This window comes from Hyaena hyaena, unplaced genomic scaffold (assembly GCF_003009895.1).
Source record: "Hyaena hyaena isolate Hyena2069 unplaced genomic scaffold, ASM300989v1 scaffold_94, whole genome shotgun sequence".
NCBI lineage: Eukaryota > Metazoa > Chordata > Mammalia > Carnivora > Hyaenidae > Hyaena > Hyaena hyaena.
In genome coordinates, this window is record NW_024080726.1 from 2,371,757 (window position 1) to 2,396,177 (window position 24,421).

At 49.6% G+C, this 24,421-nt stretch overlaps 1 protein-coding gene and 1 long non-coding RNA gene across 2 annotated transcripts; one reads left to right on the forward strand and one right to left on the reverse strand.

Moving 5' to 3' along the window:
- Positions 1 to 169: 169 nt before the first annotated feature.
- Positions 170 to 20,182, reverse strand: CA6 (carbonic anhydrase 6). Its single transcript, XM_039235011.1, has 8 exons — positions 20,087 to 20,182; positions 18,044 to 18,223; positions 11,287 to 11,435; positions 9,781 to 9,873; positions 5,075 to 5,144; positions 3,270 to 3,427; positions 2,288 to 2,411; positions 170 to 529 (listed from the first exon to the last, which is right to left on the reverse strand). Exons 1-8 carry the CDS (start codon positions 20,163 to 20,165, stop codon positions 453 to 455), a joined length of 930 nt encoding a protein of 309 aa, XP_039090942.1. The 5' UTR covers positions 20,166 to 20,182; the 3' UTR covers positions 170 to 452.
- Positions 20,183 to 21,859: 1,677 nt separating this feature from the next.
- Positions 21,860 to 23,762, forward strand: LOC120233599. The gene is made up of 3 exons (XR_005528866.1): positions 21,860 to 22,026; positions 22,412 to 22,575; positions 23,565 to 23,762. It is a non-coding gene; the product is annotated as an uncharacterized LOC120233599 (long non-coding RNA).
- Positions 23,763 to 24,421: the final 659 nt, after the last annotated feature.

The window sequence follows — 24,421 nt, forward strand, 5'->3', positions numbered from 1 at the left end:
CCCCCCCCCCGATCTCTGTCCGCCTGTGTCCCTGCACGGAGGGCATAGGACGCATATTCGACATGGTACAAAGGAATAGAAAAGAGAACTTTTCAAATGACAAATTCTCAAAGTTATTTTATTACACCCAAATCCCACAGGGAAGTTTTGGGTTGCTTCGTAATTTACACAGACCAACATGCATGATTTGATGGGAAGATCGTTAGGGCTCCGTGTCCTTCACATCTCTTTTCCAGTCAGTCCCCCGGGATGTCCTCTAACTCACCCGCTTCCCTTCTGCTCGGGGATGACGGTTCCCCATCTTACTCAGAAACCCAACAGGCGCCTCGGGGAGCATACAATCCGGACATAGAGTTTCTCGGAGCCGCGGCAGGGTGTGGGCTCAAGGGACGGCTGCCTCGTCCTGAGTACCATACGTTTCAAGCTCCCTACCCTTGGTGGATTTCCTTCCCTTACTTCTTTTCCAGAAGTTTCTTCAAGCTTTCAAGCTTATCGTTGAACTTGGTTAGGTAAAGCTGGAACTCAGAACCTAGAATACATCCCATAAAAGAAGAGTTAGTATGAAAAGGTGGAACCTTTGGCGGTCCTCGTGAAAACTGGGATGTGGGACCGCCAGATGCCATTCCCCACACATGCACTTATGGGAAGGATGTTTGGTCCCTTAGAATGCCGCCCATGTTCCCACCCCACCGGCTTCTAGCATCTCACTGTGTCTGAATTTAGGCTTGTGAGCTGGTAGAATCCAAGGGGCGATATGTTAAAGGTGATCCTAACTCACGGAACTTGGTTCCTCATATGACGCTCGTTAGCCCTTAAGCTGAGGGGACATAGTGTTTTCTAGTAAATGAATTACGAAACATCTCTCTGTGGCCGTTATCTTGTTTTTGTAACTGACCTTCTTTGTCAGGCCACTCTTCATTGATGGGTTGATAGTATAACCCAACGGGGTGGGACCAGGTAGTTATGAGCCATCCGGTGTCATTTTTCCTCTGGTAGTATTGTTAGAGGGGCAAACCAATGCAAGAGAAAACAATCAATGAACCGGGAAGGAAGGATGGGGAGAAAATCACAGAAGGGCCTTTGTTGGTGGTGGGGGAGGGGAGCGTGTATGGAGATTTGAAAGTTTTGAAAAATACATATTAAGTTGGGTTAACACTGGGGCGCCTGGGTGGCTCCATCAGTTAAGCGTCCAATTTTGGATTTCGGCTCAGGTCATGATCTCACGATTTGTGGGTTCAAGTCCCGACTTGGACTCTGCACTGATGGTGTGGAGCCTGCTTGGGATTCTCTCTCTTCCCTTCTCTGCCCCCTCCCTGCTCATGCTCTCTCTCTTTCTTTCAAAATAAATAAATACATAAACTTAAAAATAAAGTTGGGGTAATACTGAGTAGGCAATATTGATTGGAGACCAATTCTATTAAAGGAATATAAATAAAGGTTTCAGGATTTGGGGCGCCTGGGTGGCTCAGTTGGTTAAGCATCCGATTTCAGCTCAGGTCATGATCTCAAGGCTTATGGGTTCGAGCCCTGCATCGGGCTCTGTGCTGACAGCTCAGAGCCTGGAGCCTGCTTCTAATTCTGTGTCTCCCTCTCTTTCTGACCCTCCCCTGCTCACACTGTCTCTATCTCTCTCTCAAAAAATAAATAAAACATTTAAAAAAATTTTTTAATAAAAAAAGATGGGAAAACTGCAGAATATTTGCATTCTTACAGCCACAGAAACAGAAATGAGGAGAGCCAAGAAGCCTGACCCAGTGGGTTAGAGGGTCCTGGTTTGTCTGCACTAATCATGCCTTCTTCCAGCACCCTGGTGTCTGGGGCGTGACCCTCAAGAAAATGTTGTAAATGATGCGTGCCCTAGTCAACCCCACCTTGCGGGAATGTGGGGGAATTGGGGATGGTCTTGTGAACAGACCAAGATAAAGGTACGAGGGAAATAATTTGAGTTCTGCTTAATAAGGCTAACTTGAACCTCTACTCTTATGGGAGTGTCTGGATGTTGCTAACCATCTTGCCCCTCCTCCTGTGTCTGGCCAAGACCAAGTAGGTAATAAAGCACCGAACTGTCCATCGTCATGGTCTTCTCTGTTTTTCTCACTGGCATCACTGTCTGGCCTGGGAAGATGAGTCATCTCCTCTGCCCATGCGTGTCCTGCATAGACTGGCCCATCTGAGCCTCCTACCCTTAGATGACTCTCCATCCATCCCCAGAAGAGATGGACCCGCCCAGAGAAGGAAGAGAACGGGACTCAAAAAATTGCAGAGGATGAACAATAGTTGATCTTACGCTCGTTAGGGAGATTCATGAAGTTGGCTTCCACCACTCTGTTGTTCAGGGGCTGGGTCATGCGGTAGATGTTGTGGAGGGGATTGTTCTGGTGATCCATCATGGAATTCTCTAGCTTCCAACTCTGTAGGCCACACGAAGGGAGTTATGGAGGGGAAGAGGTACTGGATAGTGTAAAGGGGTATATTTAGCAACTGAACCAGAGCTTCGATTTATTTATATAAGCCTGGAAAATGCGGGCGTGAGAAGATCTCAAATCCTGCTACGTGGCAGGGAGAGTATTCATGCTTCCTTCCATCCATTGATTCTTCCAACAACCTCTTTTAATTGTTTTCTGGGACCATTTGGTCACCAGTAGAAAGGAGAGAAAGAAGTAAACAGATTTTTGTGTGCGGGCATCCTTCAAGAGGGGTCTTCCCCCCTTTTCCTGGGTTGGAGAAATGAAGAAGGAAACGCCAGCGTTGTCTCCGCAAACCTCAGTAACATCTGTCCTTTAATTAACCCAACAAATATTTACTGTGCACCCATGCTACGCCGGGGACGGAAGGTGGCGGGCACAGCTCTTCTCCCCGAAGGGCTGCAGGTGTGTGAGCATGGGAAAGAGCTAATGGTGAGGCTGTCCTTGCATCAAGCCACTTATGACGTTGGACTGTTAGCCCTACGGGGACGGGGGTTTGTCTATCAAAGGTCTAGAAGAGTACCCAGCGGGAGCAGTGCTCGGTAAATCGCTGCCTTCTCCATGCGGCCCTTCTCCTCTGACTGGGGTCCAGTCCCAACCTTTTGCTGTATCAATGAGGGCTCCTTGGGCCCCCTGACCCCTCAACTTGTCGATCTCTGCCACGGCCCTTAATAGATCGCCCAGGACAGGACAGGCGAGGACAGTAGGAGCCCAGGCATTGGCATCAAGTGGGATGTAGGGGAGCACTCCTGTTAGCCGGGCGCTCCAAAGGGGAGACGTTGCTGGGGCAACGCCGGGCGTTACCTGTGCCCTGGAGAACTTGATGGGATTTGCCAGCACAAACCAGTTGACGTTCTCGGTACAGGGAGGGGTGGTGAGTGATCCTTTGTAGCTGTAGTAGTCATGCACGTTGTCTGGGAGCATGTCCCGAATGTCAAGGCCGCTCAGAACTGTGCTCTGTCCTAACGGAGGGGCCAAAAGATAAAGGAATGTTAGGGGACTCTAGTCCCTAACAAGGGGGGACAGCTCAGGCTCAGACCTCTCCAAGTCTGAACCTCCTGATTCAGCAGAATAACATAGAAGCTGATCGTGGGAGACATTCACCCAGTTTGCTGCTTCCTAGAAGGAAGAGACAAGACTCTGAGGAGAGACCCGCTCAGACACCTCCTCCCGGGCGAGGGGTGCTGCTGGGTGCCAACTCCCCAGAGGTTGCTCCCTCCTCTGTGAACAGGGAATGTTCAGGGTAGGATTGCTGTGGGGCTCAAGGCGGCCATTGAACTCGCACAGAGGAAAGTACTCACGAGTGTAACTGTCATCAGCACTGCTGAGCAGAGGAATCACTTTATGATAAATGAAAGAGATTAATCACGACTGCTAGGGGCTTCTGAGTAAGAACTCTCGAATAGAGAACAAGATTTCTTGGTTTGGGCTCACTTTGAAATGGGTGGATAGAGGGGCGCCTGGGTGGCTCAGTCAGTTAAGCGTCCAACTTCGGCTCAGGTCATGATCTCACGGATCGTGGGTTCGAGCCCCGTGTTGGGCTCTGTGCTGACAGCTCAGAGCCTGGAGCTGCTTCAGATTCTGTGTTCCCCCCCCGCCACCTCTCTCTCTGCCCCTCCCCACCCCTCTCTCAAAAATAATAAACATTAAATAAAGAAGAAAAGAAGGTGCGTGGGTGTGTGACTGCCCCTCCCCCGGAGAAGCGGGCCGGGGCGGAGGCGCTCTGTGGCAGGTGGAGGGGAGAACTGGGAAGTAAGCACTCGAGAGAGGGGAGAAGAAACGCGCAGGGGAAGATCTTAGGATTTCCGGGCAGTGTTAGTACATGTTCATCTTTGCAGCTATGAATAAAAACAACAGCAGTCAGGTGTCTGTGTGTCTGTCCAGCCACAGCCAGCCATTTGGCTCCGGGCTCTGAGTAGAGCCAAGTGGAGCTTTGCCCGGTGAGCCTGTGGAGGGACGGAGGGGCAGAATGCGGGGCCACCAAGCACAGAGAGATCAAAGGGACAAGGCGTGACGAGACAGAATGGAACATGCGTGGGCTGGAGGCCAGGAGGTCAGAACTGAACTCAGGGAGCTGGAGTCTGGGAGAGGAGGTCAAAGTCAGAAGCATAAAACAAAGGCATCAAAGCCGACGTGGCCGTAGCTCAGGTCCTGGGTCATAGGCGTCGGCGGCCCCTCAGACAAGAATTCTGCCTTCGGGACGCAGAGGAAAGGAGACCAGCCCCACGTGTCTGTGTGTCCAGGCGTGATGGGGACAGACTTCGCTCTGGAGGTGCTTCCCAGCCCGAAGCTAAGAAAGACACCCCTCACCCCCTCCTCTCTGTCTCTAGCGCCCAGGCTCATCGCTACCAGCTGGAGCCAGAGGAGAGAGCCGTGAGGTGAAGATACCCCCGGTCGGTGGCAGCCTGGCCAGCGGAGCCTCCGGTGGTGGGAATCGACCGGCGGAACTTCCGACCAGAGGCTTCCCGGAGGTGTTCCCAGCCTGCGCCAACAGCAGGCATTGCTGGAACGGGGCCCCTGTTCCCCTGGCGGGGCCTGCGCGCCACCCTCTCCAGCGCCATCACCCCGTCTCCACCTCGTGCTCTTGCAGCTTTCGTTGCCTTTCTCACCTGGATGCCTGATGCTGTCCAGCTGGGAAATGAAGCTGCTGTAGTACGTGTTTTCACCGTAATCCTCGACCTGCGGGGGGAAAGGCAGGGCGTCAACCTCGGGAGAGGGGACCTCCATCCGTCCGGTCCCCACCCCGTCCAGCAGTCGGTATCCCTGCGGGTTGGGCAGAGCCTCGAGGGCAGGGGGGACACAGCCCATCCGCATCCCCACTTGTGTCGGGACAGGTAGTCTGGCTGGTCTTTGCCACCAACTGCCTGGGCTCGCTCGTCTCTTCCAGGGGGACCAGACTGAAACATGGTGGCAACTTCGAGGAAGAGCATCCTGGCGGTCACGGGGGAGGCGCTCGGGGAACCGGGGTAACAATACCCCCAGTGACTCTGTGCGGGCAGGGTCAGCTCGGGAGGATTCACTGTGATGAACGGGGCTTGGTCTCATGCGCCCCTTCGTCATCCCCAGCACTGGCAATGGAGCCGAGGACAGTCATCTGGCCGCGGCAAAGCTGCTGCAATTCTGCCCACTGCCAGGTTGCTATTTTTTGCGTGGGTGTTGACTTTTCAGAAGCCAGAAGAATTCCTGGGGCACCCGGGTGGCTCAGTCAGTTGAACACCCGACTCTTGATCTCGGCTCAGGTCATGATCACACGGTTCGTGAGATCAAGCCCCAAGTCGGGCTCTGTGCTGACAGCTCAGAGCCTGCTTGGGATTCTTTCTCTCTCCCTCTCTCTCTCTCTCTCTCTGCCCCTCCCTCAAGATAATAAGCAAATAAACCTTAAAAAACTATAAAAAGAAGTCAGAAAAATTGCCTTTGGTGGAAAAGGTGAATGTTCAATGGTTCTCTTCAGTCCGCGGCATTGATCGATTCTTCTTTCAACTGTGTATGAATTTCAGTTTCTTGGATTTATGACAGCTACGCGCTATTTGTTTTCTAGATGCCTCATGGTTTTCTTGTTTCTCTGCTTCAGCTTTTGTGTCCAACAAATACTTTCAGTGTGCCATTTAACCTTTTCTAATTGCTGCTGGTCATTTCAGTGATTACAGCGGTTCCCCCTTCTGTGAAGGGAATACATTCCAAGGCCCCCAGTTGATGGCTGAAGCCATGCATGACACCAAAGCCTCTATATACTATGCTTTTTCCAATACACACATACCTGTGATAAAGCTTCGTGTATAATTTAGATGCAAACATCAGAGAGCCCGATGTGGGGCTTGAACTCATGAACGTAAGATCATGACCTAAGCCAAAGTCAGGCATTCAACCAACTAAGCCACGCAGGCACCCTTAGCAGACAGGACTTTAAAACAATTACTGGGGCGCCTGGGTGGCTCCGTCGGTTAAGCTTCCGACTTTGGCTCAGGCCATGATCTCATGACTTGTGGCTTCGAGCCCTGTGTCTGGTTCTATGCTGACAGCTCAGAGCCTGGAATCTGCTTCGGATTCTGTGTCTCCCTCTCTCTCTGCCCCTCCCACACTCATGCTCTGTTTCTCTCTGTCTCAATAATAAATAAACGTTAAAAAATTTTACAAAAACAATTACCATAATTATGTTCAAAGAATTAAAGGAAAATATGATGACAATGACTCAGAAAAAGGGAAATCTCAACAGAGAAATAGAAATCACAAAAATGCACCTAATGGAAAGTCTAGAGTTCAAAAGTATAATAAACAAAATGAAAACTTCACAACATGGTCTCAAAGCAGATATGAGGCAGCAGATGAAAGAGTCAGTGCATCTGGAGAGAGATCAAACAAATTACCCAATCTGAGGAACCAAGAAAAAAGATTGAAGAAAATTGAACAGAGCCTTAGAGATTCATGGGAACAAGATCACACAGCCCAACTTACATGTGAGAGTGTTGGAGAAGAGAAAAAGAAAGTGACAGAAAAAATGGTGAAGAAACATGGCCCCAGATTTCCCAAATTTGATGAAAAAAATTAATTTACCAAACCAGGAAACCGAGCAAAGCCCATGTCTAATCAGAGTCAGATTCAAACTGTCGAAATCAACAAGAGAAAAAATATTTTTTTATAGATAGGGGCCCAACAGTACAATTAATGGCTGACTTCTCATTAGAAACAAGTCATCAGGGACCTCTGGGTGGCTCAGTTGGTTGAGCGTGCGGCTCTTGATTTCAACTCAGGTCTTGATCTCAGGATCATGAGTTCAAGCCCTGCATTGGGCTCCATGCAGGACATGAAGCCTACTTTTAAAAAAAGAAAAGGGGCACATGTGGGTCGCTCAGTCAGTTACGCATCTGACTTTTGATTTTGGTTCAGGTCGTGATCTCACAGTTCATGAGTTTGAGCCCTGCATCAGGTTCTGTGCTGACAGTGTGGAGGCTGCTTGGGATTCTCTCTCTTTCTCTCTCTCTCTTTCTCTCTCTCTCTCTCTCCCCCTCTCTCTCCAACCCCTCCCCTACTCACACTGTCTCTGTCTCTCTCAAAATAAATAAATAAACTTTTAAAGAAATTAAACATTTAAAATTAAAAAAACCCAATGACTATTTAAAGCAATCATTATACTACTTATTGTTGGGTTTATTATTGTAGTGTCAATGACAAAAATAGGACAAATGGTGGGAAAGAAATAGAGCTATCTTGGACATTTAAATAAACATTTAAAAATAAGGGCACCTGGGTGGCTCAGTCGGTTAAGCGTCTGGCTTTGGCTCAGGTCATGATCTCACAGTTCACGAGTTCAAGCCCCGCATCGGGCTCTGTGCTGACAGCTCAGAGCCTGGAGCCTGTCTTTGGATTCTGTGTCTCCTTCTCTTTCTGTCCCTCTCCTGCTCACACTGTTTCTCTCTCTCTTTCTCAAAAATAAATAAAACATTAAAAAAATTTTTTAATAAATAACTTACAATGGAATACGACATGGCAATGAGAAAGAATGAACTCTGGCCATGTGTAGCAACGTGGATGGAATTTGAGGGTGTTATGCTGAGCGAAATCAGTCAGGCAGAGAAGGACAGATACCACATGTTTGCACATATAGGAGGATTAGGAGGAAGTTAACTGAGGACCATGGGGGAGAAGAAGGGGGGAAATAGTGGGGGAGGGGGAGGGAGGCAAACCGTGAGAGACTCTTGAATGCTGAGGACAAACTGAGGACTGATGGGTGTGGGGGGGGAGGGGGGAGATGGGCATGGAGGAGGGCACTATGGGGATGAGCACTGGGTGTTATATGGAAACCAACTTGACAATAAATTATAAAAGAAAAAAAAGAAATAAAATAAAAATAAATTACTAAAGCCGAGTCTGCTAACTTACTCTGGGTCCACTCAGAGTCACTTTCTGTTGACTGCACTTTTTTCCTCCTAAAAATAGATCATATTTTCCTATTTCTTTGCATGCTCAATGTTTTTTAACTGGACTTTTTAGATAATATATGGCAGCAAATATGAATCCTGATTTTAAAAAGCGTCCTGAGAGTTTGTGTGTGTTTAATAATTTGCATGGGTTTCACTAGCAGGGTATGTCTCCCCAGCCATGTGCAGAAGCTGATGTCTCTGCTCAATTCTTTTTATTTTATTTCATTCTTTGCCCTTTAAGTAGGATTCACACCCAACGTGGGGCTTGCGCTCACAGCCCTGAGGTCAAGAGTTGCGTGCTCTACCAACTGAGCCAGCCAGGCGTCACTTCTGCTCAGTTCTTACATTTTATTTTCAGCCTGGATTCCTTGGGACCTCTAGGGACCCTGGAACATCAGCATAGTTTTGTGGTCAGTCAGTGATTACAGCAGAGGCTGTGCTCCAACCCCTCGGGCCCATGAGATTTGTACCCTCTGCTGATGGATCTGTGTGCGAGTTGAGAAGCACGTTCAAAGTTCAGCCAGTTATCAGCCTCAGCCTCAGCCTCAGCTTTTACTATCAGGCCATCTCGGGAAGCTTGCACAGCCCTTCTGTGGCTCTCATTTCCAGAGTCCCCCGTTACATTTCTGATGAGTCTGTCACTTACCACTCATCCCAGCCAGGACTACAACCTCAGACTATCAGAGCCGCAAATTTCCCTCTGTTTTCTGTCTTTTCTATCAGGCTGCTCTTACTGGTAATGCCTCGGGGGCACGGGTTTCAACTCAGACTCCACATCAGGTGAGTCCCTCACCCCCAGGCAGTGGTCCTTCTGTCCAGCCGGCCCCAATAAAACTACCCTTCTGACCAAGCTGGAGGGTGCCGACAGGAATAGACCCATTTTTTTTACTCAAAATTCTAGCCATTATTCACAGATAAATGCCTCAACTTGTTGTTTTCCTTTGGCCCATTTCCAGAGCAGGATAAGGATTGTTTTTGACAATTTCATCCAACCTAATACTTGTCTGGGGGGAAATTGAATTCACTGATCACTTCCGGCCACCTAGCCACAAGTCCCGCCCTCCAGACTTTCTGAGAAACGCAGAGAGGTAGTGCCTTTATCCACCAGATAGCTGGTTACCCCTTGCCCTCAGATCAGCTTATGTCTAGTCAATCTCCTGTGATCCTAGGTCTTTTAAGGCAATTGTCTGACTTGTCCAAGGTCCCCAAGATTGATGACACAGAAGGAACACAGCGACTGTGAGCACGGGCTAGAAAAGGGTAGATATTCATTGAGTTGGTGCTTCCAAGAGTGATGAACTTAGAAACAGACAGGAGGGGCTGGAAGGAAGGCCCTTTGTCTACACTTAATCCTCCGGACATCAGCCAATGACTTCACACGTGTAGTTTCAGCTTACCTTAATGAGGGCCGCAAGCACTGCTAAGCCATCTGGTGCGCTCTGGGCTACACTGTAGCTCTTGTATTTAGAATTGTAGTGAACGATATGAATCTGTGGGAGAAAGAGAGGCTAAGTCAAGGGCAGTCTGTGTAGACTTCAAATGCTTCAGGTTTTCAGGGAGGAATGAAAAGAAAGATACTCCACCCAAGGCCTCAGCCTGTCCCACACAAACAACTCTGACTTCCCTCCATTTGGGTATGAGATCTACCCGAGACCAGAAAGTTCTCCAAGAATAGAAAGAGCCATGAGTGGGATTCTGGGAAGATGGCAATTCAAGGGCATTTCCCTGACCCCACCTCCCTCTGGGAAGACAAGCTGGTAGCATCCAAGGGGCTCATATGGGTTCTCTTGAAGATGGCAAGAGTCACCTTGCCCTGGAGGACACTGTAAACCTGTCATCATCCTAAGGACAAATCTACACAAGAGAGACAACCCTGAAAATCCAGAAATTTGGCTGACACTGTAGCACCTGGGTGGTTCAGTTGATTGAGCATCCGACTCTTAATTTTGGTCATGATCCCAGGGTCATGGGATCAAGCCCTGTGTCCAGCTCCACCCTGAGTGTGAAGCCTACTTGGGATTCTCTCTCTCTTTCTCTCTCTCTCTCTCCCCCTGTCCCTCTCCCCCACCCGTGAAAGAAAGAAAGAAAGAAAGAAAGAAAGAAAGAAAGAAAGAAAGAAAGGAAGGAAGGAAGGAAGGAAGGAAGGAAGGAAGGAAGGAAGGAAGGAAGGAGGAAAGAAAAAAAAAGGAAGGAAAAAAAAGAAAAAAGGAAGGAAGGAAGAAAAAGAGAGAGAAAAGGAAGGAAGGAAGAAAAAGAAAGAAAGAGAAAAAAAGAAGGAAGAAAGAAAGAAAGGAAGGAAGAAAGAAAGAAAGAAAAGAAAAGAAGGAAGGAAGAAAAAGAAAAGAAGGAAGGAAGAAAAAGAAAAGAAGGAAGGAAGAAAAAGAAAAGGAAGGAAGGAAGAGAAAGAATGAAAGAAAGAAAGAAAGAAAGAAGAAAGGAAGGAAGGAAGGAGGAAAGAAAAAGAAAGGAAGGAAGAAAAAGAAAAAAGGAAGGAAGGAAGAAAAAGAGAGAGAAAAGGAAGGAAGGAAGAAAAAGAAAGAAAGAGAAAAAAAGAAGGAAGAAAGAAAGGAAGGAAGGAAGAAAGAAAGAAAAGAAAAGAAGGAAGGAAGGAAGAAAAAGAAAAGGAAGGAAGGAAGAGAAAGAAAGAAAGAAAGGAAGGAAGGAAGAAAGAAAGAAACTGGGCTGAACCCGAAGAAGGCTTGCCCCGTGCCCTGCTGTGGCTTCCGTGAGAGCAGGGACCCTGCCTGAACCCCCAGCACACAGCAGGGATCAATGAATAGTTATGAATGAATGAAAAATAAAGTCAACCTTACAGTGACTTGACCATGACACCATCTTTTTGGCTAAGGAAAGTGACTGTGGGGTTTGAGGAAAAAAGGACCCGGCCGGGGTCCTCACAGTACCTCAGCCACAAATCTGATCCCGTCGACGGTGTGCTCGGAGCCGCTGACCTCCAAGGACTCGCCACCCCAGTGGAAGTGCATCTGCTTGGCTATGTACTCGGTGCCGTCGGCGGCCGCCATGCGCATGGTGGGGGGTAGGCTGATCTGCACTGGGGGGAAGGCGAAGGTGTGAGTGGTACAGAGGGGGACGCACGGGTCGCGCAGCTCCCCGGTCACCTGCCTACTCACGGGGCAGGCCAGTACTATGCTGGCTTAGGACGCCGCGAGCGGGGCCGCCCACAGGGAGGAGGTGGCCGGCACTCAGGGCAGGATGGGGGACCAGCCCTGGGTGAGCCAGGCTGGGCAGGCGCCCCCCACAGGGGCACACACCTTCCCACCCAGAGCTGGAGGTCAGGGCCAGGGCCAGCTTGTCAGCCTGGGGAAGGGGGAGGCCCTGAGAAAACATGGCCGGTGGGCATAGAAACCACAATTCCACTCTCCACTTCTAGCCAATTCTGGAATTTTCCCGCAGTGTAGGAATAGGAAGGGGGGCCTCTCGAGACTAGTTTGATGCCTTTTACTACCCAGAATGCTGTTGTGAGGCTAGGCTGAGGTGTTTAAAATCCTCGTCCTGGGGGCGCCTGGATGGCTAAGTCGGTTGAACATCCGACTCTTTGTTTTGGCCCAGGTCACGATCTCATGGTTCGTGAGTTCAAGCCCCTCATCGGGCTCTTTGCTGACTGCTGGCATAGAGCCTACTTGGGATTCTCTCTCCCCCTCCCCTGCTCATGTTCTCTCTGTCTCTCTCAGAATAAATAATTAAACTTTAAAAAGAAAAGAAAAGAAAATCCCTGCTTTGTGTAGCGTTTTGGAAACATCCCTATAGGGCTTCAACACTGTTAGGTTATGGACAAGGAAGTCAACCCTGGGAAGTGGAGAGACTTGCTCAGTGACACAGCTCATCTGTGGAGGGGAGACGAGGCCAAGAACGGGGTGTGGCCAGGACAGGATGTCACCATTACAGGCTCAACTTGTCTTCAAAAGACAAGAGACCAAATTCTGCAGCAAGTCAGGAAACCTACCAACCCGCGGCTTGGGATTTCACCTGATGTGGTTGTCAATGGGTGCGTTCAGATGTGAGGTTCTTGCCCACAGGAAACGGATTGCTCTTCCAGCTCCCTCCTGACCCTACAGGCTTCCCACAGGGAGGCCACTCTGCTCCCCCAGCTGCAGTGTCATTGCACTGTCTCGGGGCTCAGAGACATCTCTGTCTTTTGGAATGAGCCAGGCAAAAGGGAGACCTAAAGAGTGACAGCAGAGAGTGACTAAGAAAAATATCTATGAGGATATAGTTTAGGACTTGGCCAGGAACAGGCAACATCTATTCTGTTAGCGAGGTCTATTTAAAGTCATCAAAGATGGTTTTAAACAAAATAGGTTTTCCTAAAAGGCAAAGATTAGGTGGGGCGCCTGGGTGGCTCAGTAGGTTAAGCGTCCAACTTCAACTCAGGTCATGATCTCGTAGTTCGTGAGTTTGAGCCCCAGGTCGGGCTCTGTGGTAATGGCTCAGAGCCTGGAACCTGCTTCGGATTCTGTGTCTCCCTCTCGCTCTGCCCCTCCCCTGCTCCCGCTTTGTCTCTCTCTTTCTCAAAAATAAATAAACATTTTAAAAAAGAGTAAAGATTAGGTATTTGATATCTGTCAAATGTCCTCTGCTTCCCTTCCAAGTTGTCTAAAGTGTCAGGGAGCTGTGACTAAGTTCATATGTGTGAAGCAAGAATCTGGCCCCAAAGATTTTCACATGCCCTTTGGTAGAGCAGGTGCTATGTATTTAATGCTTAAAATGTGGCCAGCCTCCAAATCAATGCTCACATGAAAAGAAAGAAATGGAAGAGCCTTTAAAAGAAGATGTACAGGGGCGCCTGGGTGACTCAGTTGGTTAAGTGCCTGACTTCACCTCAGGTCATCATCTCATGGTTTGTGAGTTCAAGCCCCCCACTGGGCTTTGTGCTGACGAGTGGAGCCTGCTTGGGATTCTTTCTCTTCCTCCCTCTCTCTCTCTCTCCCTCACCCAGTCATGCACTCTCTCTCAAAATATATAAATAAACTATAAAAAATATTTTATAAATAAGTAAAGAAAATAAAAGATGTACAAAGTCATCTGCTGAGAGATTGGAAAGCAGACGACTAGCCGGAGCTTCCTAATTGGACAATTAGCCCCGTATGAGCGATACCAAAACTCCTGGCAGGTATGTTTCCCTAAAACACAATTCCCTGCAGACAGAGTGTTTCACTCCTCAGGTTTTATCAACAGGATCGCACAGCCTGGGTCAAAAAATGGCAGCAATTCAGAGCACGTTGCTGTGCCTTTGAAAAGGTGAGACCAAATACCTGTCCCCAAAAATCAACTCACTGAACTTTCCAGATTCTGAAAATTGATGTAATTTTTAGCAGAAGTTGCTCTCTTTTATTGGAAACTAATTCAACCAGCTTCTTATCGGGCCCGGAAAAGCACATGACCTGAGCGTTTTCTGTGCTCAAGAAAGGACAGCAAAGTGTTGAAGCCACGAAGGTCAAAGAAACACTGAGAAACTGAGCCCAGTTGGAGGAGACTGAGATATGACGGTACTCATTGCTCACTCACTCAACGCAACACAGTGCAGACACTTGGGAAGAACACTTGGCAGTTTCCTACAAAACTAAACCCATTCTGGGGCGCCTGGGTGGCTTAGTCGGTTAAGCATCCGACTTTCACTTAGGTCATGATCTTGCGGTTCGTGAGTTCGAGCCCCGCGTTGGGCTCTGTGCTGACTGCCAGCTCAGAGCCTGGAGCCTATTTCAGAGTCCGTATCTCCCTCTGTCTCTGACTCTCCCCTGCTCATGCTGTCTCTCTCTCTCTCTCCTAGAAATATAAAAATATTTAAAAAATTTTTAAAAATTAAAAAAAAAGCTAAACCCATTCTTACCATACCAGTATTCATGCTCCTTGGTATTTACCCAATGGAGCTGAAAAGTTATGTCCATGGATCTGCACATAGATGTTTATAACAGCTTTGTTCACAATTGCTGAAATTTGAAAGCAGCCAAGATGTCCATCCAGACAATGGGACATTATTCAGTGCTAAACCACAATGAGCTATCTATCTAGTCATGAAAAGACATGGAGGAAACTTAAATGTATCACTAAGTGCAAGAAGCCACTCTGAAAAGGATTCAGTGCCATAGGATTCCAACTCTATGACATTCTGGAAAAATCAAAACTGTGGAGACAGTAAAAGAATCCGTGGCTGTCAAGGGCAGTGGGGGGAGAGATGAGTGCAGACAGGGCAAAGAGAGTAATTAGGGCCATGAAGATGCTGTATGATGCTATCATGGGGAGCACATGTCATCCCGCATCTGTGCAAGCCCGTCAAATGTATAACACCAAGAGTGACCCCTAAGGTAGGTTATGGACTTCTGGTGATTATGATGTGTCAAGGTCAGTTTACCCTTGGTATAAAGAAAAAATGTACCATTCTGGTGAGTGATAGTGGTAATGGAGGAGACAACGTATGTGGGAGCAGGGGATATATGGGAAATCCCTGTACTTTCCACTTAATTTTGCTGTGAACTTAAAACTGCCCTTGGGGCACCTGGGTGGCTCAGCCAGTTAAGCATCCGACTTCGGCTCAGGTCATGATCGCACGGTTCATGGGTTCGAGCACCCTGTTAGACTCTGTGCTGACGGCTAGCTCAGGGTCTGGAGCCTGTTTCAGATTATGTATCTCCCTCTCTCTGACCCCGCCCCTGCTCACGTTGTCTGTCTCTCTCTCTCAGAAATAAATAAAACATTAAAAAAAAACTCTCCTTAAAAAAAGTCTATTAAAAAATATGCATATATCTTTTAATTTATACCATTATTATTTGTATTAGAAACATAATCTAGATACAAATTATTTATAAATGTGATTCTATATATAGTAGATAAGCCTCAGACTAGGAGACTTATATTTGTATTATAATATAAATAATACCTATATTATTTATAATATAAATTAAATAATTAATATAATCAAATAATAATTATTAAATATATTTAAAACATAAAATTTAAATATATATTCTTATATAAATATCAAAATACATATATAATAAATATGTATATTATATATAACATAAAATTAATATATTAAATAATTAAGTAAATTAAATTATTTATATTTAATTAATAAATATAAATTTATTTTTATTTATGGGGTGCCTGGATGGCTCAGTCGGTTAAGCGCCTGACTTTAGCTCAGGTCATGATCGCACAGTTCGTAGGTTCGTGCCCCACGTCGGGCTCTGTGCTAACAGCTACCTCAGAGCCTGGAGCCTGCTTCAGGTTCTGTATCTCCTTCTCTCTCTGACCCTCCCCTGCTCATGCTGTCTCTCTCTCTCTCTCTCAGAAATAAATAAAACATTTAAAAACATGCTGAGCATAATACTGTACTCAGCATTTAAAAAACTTAAAAAAATTATTTATATTATTTATAACATTAACATTTATATTATAAATTATAACATTATTGATATTATGTATTATATATTTATTTATATTAAAATACTATATTTATATCTTAGGCTCCAAGATATAAAGAGAACCCTACAAAATCCAAATTAACAAATTTTTTTAGTGCTCGCTTCGGCAGCACATATACTAAAACAAATTTTTTTACAATGTTTACTTTTGAGAAAGAGAGACAGAGCAGGAATAGGGGTGAGGGAGGAGCAGAGAGAGAGGGAGACACAGAATGCGAAGCAGCTCCAGGCTCTGAGCTGTCAGCAGAGCCCGACGGGGCTGGAACCCATGAACTGTGAGATCATGACCTGAGCCGAAGTCGGACACTTTAACCAACTGAGCCATCCAGGCGCCCCCAAATTAGCAAAGTTTAATTATATCATCCCAACTTTATTGTTAAACTTATTCATCAAAATGGTATTAAATTTGAAAATGCTTCAGTTAGGACTTTTTTTCCTTCCATAGAATTCTCTAAGCTTAGATCTTGCTGAACATGTATAAGCAATTGTAAAGGGTTCTAAAAATCTTTTAAAATACATTTAAAAATATATAAGTATGTGAGCTGTGAATGCGTTCTGATATATGTTTGATATGATGTCGGGTAGATTGGGGACCCTACAGGCTTCCGGGGTCCAGAGAGCCCAGCACAGCCCACGGGAGGGGGGCCTGGCCGGCTCCAGACGGGAGGATGGGGGGGACGCAGCCTCCGAGAGCCCCGGGAGCTGGGGGCTCCCGACCGCCTCCCTCCCTGGGATCCTCAGCACAGAGCCCCAGGCAGCGGCAGGTAATGGACACAGTCCCTGCTCGCAGCGGGCGCGCTCGACCCGGGACCCCCCTGGCCGCTCTCCTGGTGGGTCAGCCAAGCTTGTCCCTGATCAAGGGCAAAGAGAGCAGCCGAAGCCCAAACTGCCGACCTGCTGGCAGCCTCAGAGAGTAAGTTCTGGAAGCAGGAGCTTGACAGTAATGATAACAAGAGACTTCATGAATTATTTGTGCAGTTCCTGGACCTGAGGCCTCTTACAGAGCTGCATTCTCCTGTGTTCACCACCCCATCAAGGGCGCCAGGTTTTATCTGCTCGACTGTGCGAACAGGAGAGCTAAGTCCCGTGACCCCCAGGCCCCCCAGCGGGTGGACAGTGAACTGGCCCAGCCCAGGTGGGAGAGGGAGGGGAGGTGTCGGAGGACGTGGGGAGGAATCAGGCTTCCAGGGTCTGGACCTGGCTCGGCCACAGAGGCTGCATCACCTCCCAAGGCCTCAGCCTCTACCCTAAACGGCGCCCCTGCAGGGGGAGAGCGGAGAGGGAAGCATGAGGCTCAGAGGAGACGGGCCTCCTTGGAAAATCAGAAAGTATGTTCAGTAAACAGAAAGCACAGATGTTACAGCTGTCCTGTCCAGGCTTCTGAAGTGGGGGTCCCCAAGACCCGGGTCAACCTTTTGCTGTCTGACCTCCACCCCCTTCCTAGAAGGGAACAATACAAAACCTTCTTTTTATTTAAAAAAATTTCTTTTTAACATATATTCATTTTAAAAAAAAAATTTTTTTAATGTTTTATTTATTTCTAGGAGAGAGAGAGAGAGACAGCGTGAGCAGGGGAGGGTCAGAGAGAGAGGGGGTCACAGACTGAAACAGACTCCAGGCTCTGAGCTGGCAGTCAGCACAGAGCCCGACGCGGGGCTCAAACCCATGAACCGCGAGATCATGACCTAAGCGAAAGTCGGACGCTTCACCGACTAAGCCACCCAGGCGCCCCTTAACATATATTCATTTTTGAGAGACAGAGAGAGAGCACGAGCAGGGAAGGAGCAGAAAGAGGGGGAGACACAGAATCCAAAGCAGGCTTTAGGCTCCACAGAACCGAGCTGTCAGCACAGAGCCTGACATGGGGCTCGAACCCATGAACCGTGAGATCATGACCTGAGCCAAAATCAGACGCTCAACGGACCGAGCCGCCCAGGCGCCCCGAGCTTCTTTCTAAATCTCTGAGAAATCCTGGCCCAATTGTCAGACATTTTGGGCCAATCAGACTCAATACCAAAAATATGGAAAATCAGACTACGGCACAGATCAACAGAACACTGGCAGCGGGGCAGTGGCTTCAACAGCACTGCCTTGATCAGCCGCAGCTCCCGCTGGCTGGGCCTGGGTGAGCCTGGGGAGAGCCCCCTCCCCCACCTGTGGCCCCAGCTCCCAGCCCACTCTAGCGTCTGGCACCTGCTGCCAAGTGCCGTCCCCTTACCTGTGTGGCCGTTGTTGGTCATGGGGAACTCGCCTGCCTGGTACTCGTAGCCTGTCAGGTTCAGAGCCTTCAGGAAGGGGTTGTACTGAACCTTCCTCCTCTGCAGGTTGATGGGTGACTGTCTCTTCCCCCCGCAGCTGGGGTACTCCTTCCGCCACTGTGCTTGGTCCAGTGCCCCCTCTGTGACAGGAGACAGCCAAAGGGGTCCCAGCTCTTTGATGGGCTCAGTTCACAGCAGGGCCTGCCCAGCAAGAGGCCAGGATCAAGGGCAGAGGTCTGCCTTCCCGGCCTCCAGGAAGGAAGGGGGGCATTGTCAAAGTCATCTCGGGGGAACCTGGTGTCTGGCGGGGGCTTTGAACTCCTCCCCTGTTTCAGTCAAGCAGCGTTTGGAAAAACAATGAAAGTCATTGTTATAGAGCTTTAGTTTCCCCCCATGGAATGGGAATGCGCTGATGAACGCGCCGGAAGTCTCCCTGGGCTTGGCATTGCTGTGTCACTTAGGGGTCCTTTCTCCATTTGCTCCCAATGGCACAGTTTTCCTTCCCCTCCCCCAACAATAGTGCTGTCCCCTCCCCCCCACTGCAGGCCTGCCCACCTGTTTACCTGCTCCAACCCCTGTCATTGGGTCCCAGGATGGTAAAAACCACTTTGGATTCAGGGCAGGAAGGGAAAGAAAGCATCAGGTTCAAAGATGACCAAAGTGGTTCGTTGGGGGGGGGAAAAAAAAAACAAAGTAAGGAAATGTATCTTTTTTGAGGTGGGTAATAATTCTAGGGGAGAGAAGGAAGAAAGCCAGTCAGTTGCCAGGGGCCGTACCTGCCATTTGCAGTTGGGAATCCAAGCTCTCCCCACCTTACGGGGTGGCTGCGTGGCAGGGGCCTGGCTTGTTTTCAGGAAGATGTTTGTATCGGGGCCCCTCACAGCCTCTCGGTTTTGCAGTGAACAGGCAAGTCAAGTTTTTATTTCTCTGCTCTTTATTTAATACTACAAACCAATATTTAAGGAATTCTTTTCTAGAGGCAGGATGCCAAGTTCAAGGCCGGAGGACCCTAGCACAGCCCCCGCATGAATCCAAAGGCTTTGGCCCTTGTCCCTAGCAGTGTTGCAGGTTTCTGGGTTTCTGGAATATTCCCCAAAGGCATCTGAAGTAGCCACCCCGAGTGCCCCTGGGCCCCTGAGGGCTTTCCCGGAGAGCCACAGTCCCAGGGGCTGGGCTGAACCTGGGAAGGACAAGACCCGCCTTTGGGGTTCTCTCTTGCTTGTCCTTCTGAACCTCCCTGAGTACCAAGGAGCCACGTGACGAGGAAGCCCAGGGACTCCTCTACCTCAGAGTGGGGTGGTTGGTCAGCGTGGGCCTCCCTGTCCTCTGACGCTGGACTTGCTGAGCCTCCCGTGATGTCCCCAATTCTGTTGCCCTTGACTTAACAGGACACACATCCACCCTGAATGTACGTTTCCTCTCGTGGCTGAAGCTGGGGGCACCGCGTGCAGAGTGGGTCTTCCAGCGACCCCGAGTGTCGTCCAGAGCCCCATCCCCTTGGTGCAGTGTGGGAAAGGGGGGACACGGGCAGGAACTGTCCCCACTGCCCCATGGGAGGGGTGTTTCGTGTCCAGAGGTGCAGACGTGAGCCTCAGCAGGGCCGCGGCAACTGGGAGGCGCAGCCCGGGGGCTGTGCAAAGGCAAGCCGAGCAGTTCTGGGTAAACCTCCTACTGTGAGCTCTCCGTGAAGAAAGCTCTCGCAAGCCCGCACACCCCCTGTAAGACCGCGGGGAGCCCTGACAGCTTCATTTTCCACACGCAGAGACTCAGAAAGCAAAGGGCTTTGCAGTCGGAGGCACCCAGACGGCTCCCCAACCAGCACTGTGGCCGGAAAAGGCAAAACACCTGCAGGTGATGGGGGGCGAGGGAAGGGAGAGCGAATTCCTCTTGTCCTAATGGGGGGGTGGGTTCTGAGTTCAGGGCGCTCTCCGTAGCCACGAAGGGCAACCCCAACAGGGGTGAGGGTAACGAGGAAGCGCACAGCCCCTGGGGCGGGGGCTTACCTGAGTAGGTCCACTGGGAGCCATGCTGGACCTGGGTCCCCAGGAGGAGCAGAGTCAGCAGGGGTAGGGGGGCCACCATGGTGCCGCAGGTCTGGAATCAGGCTGATCCCGGGGAAGCGCTTCTTTTAAAAGCTCAGAAACTGTAAATAACAATTTACCAAGTCTAGCTGATTGACCCACCCTCAGCTGCACCCACTAAAACAATAACACCTTCCCACAATGGCCCTTGTGACTCGGTTGACGGGGCCAGGTGGTGGGACCTGACCTTGCCCGGTCTGCGCTGGCGTCATCACCGTGAGCAGCTAGCCCACGGCTTTGGTTGTTCAATGCCCTCACTTATGACAGCTCACCTGAAAGGGCCACACAGTGCACCCTTTGTGGATGAGTGACCACAGAGGGGGAAAGGCCCAAGGCAGAGAGAAGCGGGAGAGGGAGGATTTCCCGGGACAATGGCACTTCCTGTGTCCTCGCTCCTGGCAAGCGGGGCTCTGGGAACGGGTGAGGGCCATCCCCGGGGGCCGGGAAAGCCCTGGATTCCGCTCGGTATTTCCTGCCCGTCCTCAGCAGCCCACATGGGCCCCGCCAGCCCCTACACGCTTGGGCACCGACCTCAGACTCCCACCCGGAGGCCTGTGTTCTCCTGCTCACCCTTGAATCAGCCGTCAGCCACGTCCCCGTGCGTGCCCTCGGGCCATCGAGCTGGCGTGGGCGTCCGTGTGTCTCCACGGGAAGCCTGTGTCCTGACAGCTGCAGTGTGCTCGGTTACACCCAGACGCGTTGGATCAGCCCAGCGCCTAATCCCGCCAGCTCGCACTTGGGCACAGAGGCCTTGACACTTGCTGAGGGGCAAGGGTTTCCCATGCCCTTTGGGGTGGGCAAAGGCCTCTCGCTCGTGGCACCGGCCGGGTACAAGGGTCCGCCCAGCTCTGCAGAGCAGAGCCAGCCCACCCCAGCGCCATCAAGGTCATTCTGCGCCCCTGTCCCTGGGGGCTGGGGATGCTGGTTGGCAACGGGGCAGCGTGGGTTAGGCCTGGTTAAGAGCAAGAGGTTCTGAAGTCAGACTGACAGGGTTCAGGTCCCTGCTCTGATACTTACTAGCCGTGTACAACCTCAAGCAAGTTACCCACCAGCTCTATGCCTCAGTTTCCCTACCTTTAATAGGATTTCACGATAATACCTCCCTCCTGGGGATTCAACAACAAATTTGTGTGTAGTTCTCAGAATAGCACCCGGTGCGTGGCCCTGCCAAGAGGGCCACCTCATAGATCCCAGGAGACCCCGCCTGGCCTGAAGACCGCAAGGCTCACCATTGACCTTCCTACGGGCCAGGGGCCCCCGACATCCAGCGGGCAGAAAATCACACACCAAGGCTCTGAGTGTTTTTCTTGGGAAACTGAAGCGGGACTCTGGGAAAGAGGGAGCACAGAGGGAGCCCGAAAGGTCATAACGTGATGGCCGCTGGGGTACGAAGCCAGGGCAGGGGGGGCAGGAGGGAGAGGGGTGCTGAGGGAGGGATAGGGCCGACCTGCAGAGAGAGGGAGGAAGGAAGGGGCCAGGGGCAATGCGAGGAGACAGGAAGCGCTCAAAGGAAGGGGGGCCCCAGGAGCAGGTGCCCACAGCCGGTGCTGGGGAGCTGGGGGGTGTCTGCTCTTACTCGGGGCTCCACTTCCAGCAGGTTCCCCTGTCACCTAGGGATTCAGGATTCAGGATTCCCCTGTCGCTTAGGAACGCCCAGGGAGCTTTGGCACTTTTATCGCCCCTCCGAGTCCTCAGAGTCCTCGCGGTGAGTGCACAGTTACCTCTGTGAGTTTGCAACTGCAGCAACCTCACCAGGCAGCCCGCACCACATTCATCCATCAGACCTACGTCCCTGCCCTGGTTTCTCCGAACCTTTGCTGGGCGGGCCGGGAATCTGTGCAGGTGGCTAATGTGGACAATAGGTGGGTAGAGTGAGTAATTACGCTAATACGGTGATCGGACCAGCGCTAATGAGGGTGCGTTACTGCAGAAAGAGGGTCCCTCCCTCCCATGTAGCCACTGCAATGGCACAGGCACACAAACAGGTAGGGTTCCTTTTGTTGCCTACTTTCTAACTCACTGTCTTCTTCAACCGTGAAATTTTCCATTAACCTTGAACATGAGTTTCGTCCTTCTTCTATTTGCAAAGCCCGTTGCTTGTTTTGGGTTTTGTGGGGATTTTTTTTTTTTTCATTTTAATTTGCTTTTTTAGCGTGTCACATTTGACTCTGAACTGCTTCTGCCTTCATCCAACCGCGTCTCCGGCTCATCAAGGCTGTATCTTATTCCAAACTCCTGTTTTTCTAGGCTTTTGCCTTGAGCAGCTGTCTGAGAGGAGCTGACATTTCCGTCGCAGCCTCATGTCAAACATGAGAAAGGAGCTTTGTCCTTCCTCGGTGCCACCACAGCTCCATGACAGAGACCCACGGAGACAAAGAAAAGGAAGGGGCAAGGACCTGTGGTCAGCCCAGGTGAGCGGGGAGGTGCTGTCAGCCCAGGTAAACAGGGAGGCACCATCAACCCAGGTGAGCAAGGAGGGGGATCAACCCAGGTGAGCAGGGATGGGGATCAGCCCAGGTGAGCAGAAGGGGTGATCAGCACAGGTGAGCAGAGAGAGGGGGTCAGCCTAGGTAAGCAGGGAGGGCTAGTCAGGCCAGGTGAGCAGGGAGGGGTGGTCAGGCCGGGTGAGCAGGGAGGGGTGATCAGCCCAGATGAGCAGGGTGGGGTGACCAGGCCAGGTGAGCAGGGAGGGGTGGTCAGGCCAGGTGAGCCAATGCTCAGCTTTGCATAAGACCAGCATGGAAGAATGGATCCGGCTACACAACAGTGTACACGTTCTGCTAGTGGTGGTACAGACGGGCCATCATTTTCTTTCATTCAGGAGTTCCAGCTCTGGAATCCTGAAGAATGAGTCCTTCTGGACAAGTGAGCTTTCTAGAGAGTTAAAGCCTCAATTCTGCATAAGTACCAACACGTTTAGTCCATTTTGGACTAAAGCTTCTAAAACGTATCACACACATGCCTGTTTTCTCAAATAGATGCAGCTAATGTAATTAAGTTTTTCTTAATGACAGAGGCTCACTAATCTGAAAATCAAGTATCCTGCATTGTAATATATTAAAGCCCACGGGGCCTGTAACTATGTAAGACTGTTCTCGCATGACACAGCCCCTAACTGTTATATTTTTGGATTTCTGAGATATTGAGGGGGGAAGTTAGCTAGCGTAAAACAACGTACTCTGATGTTCCTGAGTAATATTCTAGTTGTTAATATCCATAAGGCCAGGGCATGGCCCATCAGGACAGAAGTGAGACTTGGGGCTATCACAGGGTCGGAAGCCCCTTACTCTGTCAGGAACTAGCCCTTTAGTTGGTGGACAGTGTGGAGACTAGGAGGCAGAGCAGGGCTGGGCAGCAAGAGCATCGGGGGCTGCGCTGTGAATGTGTTTATTGTTTACAGGCAGCGCTGCTCACAGAGCTTGCCAGCTGTGCCTCTAATGGTCATCTGTTCACCTGCCCTCATCTCCCGGCTTCTTATTTACTGTTTTTTTATCTGGCCAGACATCAGATGACCACACGTCTTAGAATTACATGCACAAGAAGAACAGGAAGACCAAGAGCCAAGAGCCTATACCGTCTGTACTAAAACCAAGACACGCAAACCCTGAAACATCTATTTTTTTTAAGTATCTTTTATTTTATTATTTTTTTAAGTAATCTCCTCACCCAGTGTGGGGCTTGAACTCATGACCCAGAGATCAAGAGTTACCTGCTCTACTGACTGAGCCAGCCAGATGCCCCTGAAACTTCGTTTTTGACTACTCAAAACATTTCTATTTCCTTTCTGACTTTCAGCTACATCCATATGAGTGAAGCATTAACACAATGAAATTGTCTTATTAAATAATCTTCTTGATGAATAGTCAGCCATATCCACTCGCAATTCAGTGGGGAAGCCTGTGAATACTCTCAGCAGCCTCCCTGGAAGTATATCCAGTCTTCCATCTCATCTGTTCCCCTAGAATTCAGTGTTTATCCTTTAGGGTGTCTACCAATAGGTGTTTTCTTTCTTATTTTTTTAAATTTTTTTTTTTTTTGAGAGAGACAGAGTTAATGGGAGAAGGGCAGAGAGAGAAAGGGAGACACAGAATGTGAAGCAGGCTCCAGACTCCGAGCTGTCAGCACAGAGCCCGACGCAGGGCTTGAACTCATGATATGCGAGATCATGACCTGAGCTGAAGTCGCTCAGCCAGCTGAGCCACCCAGGCGCCCCTACCAACAGGCATTTTCCTCCATCATATCAATCCTTCTTCCAGG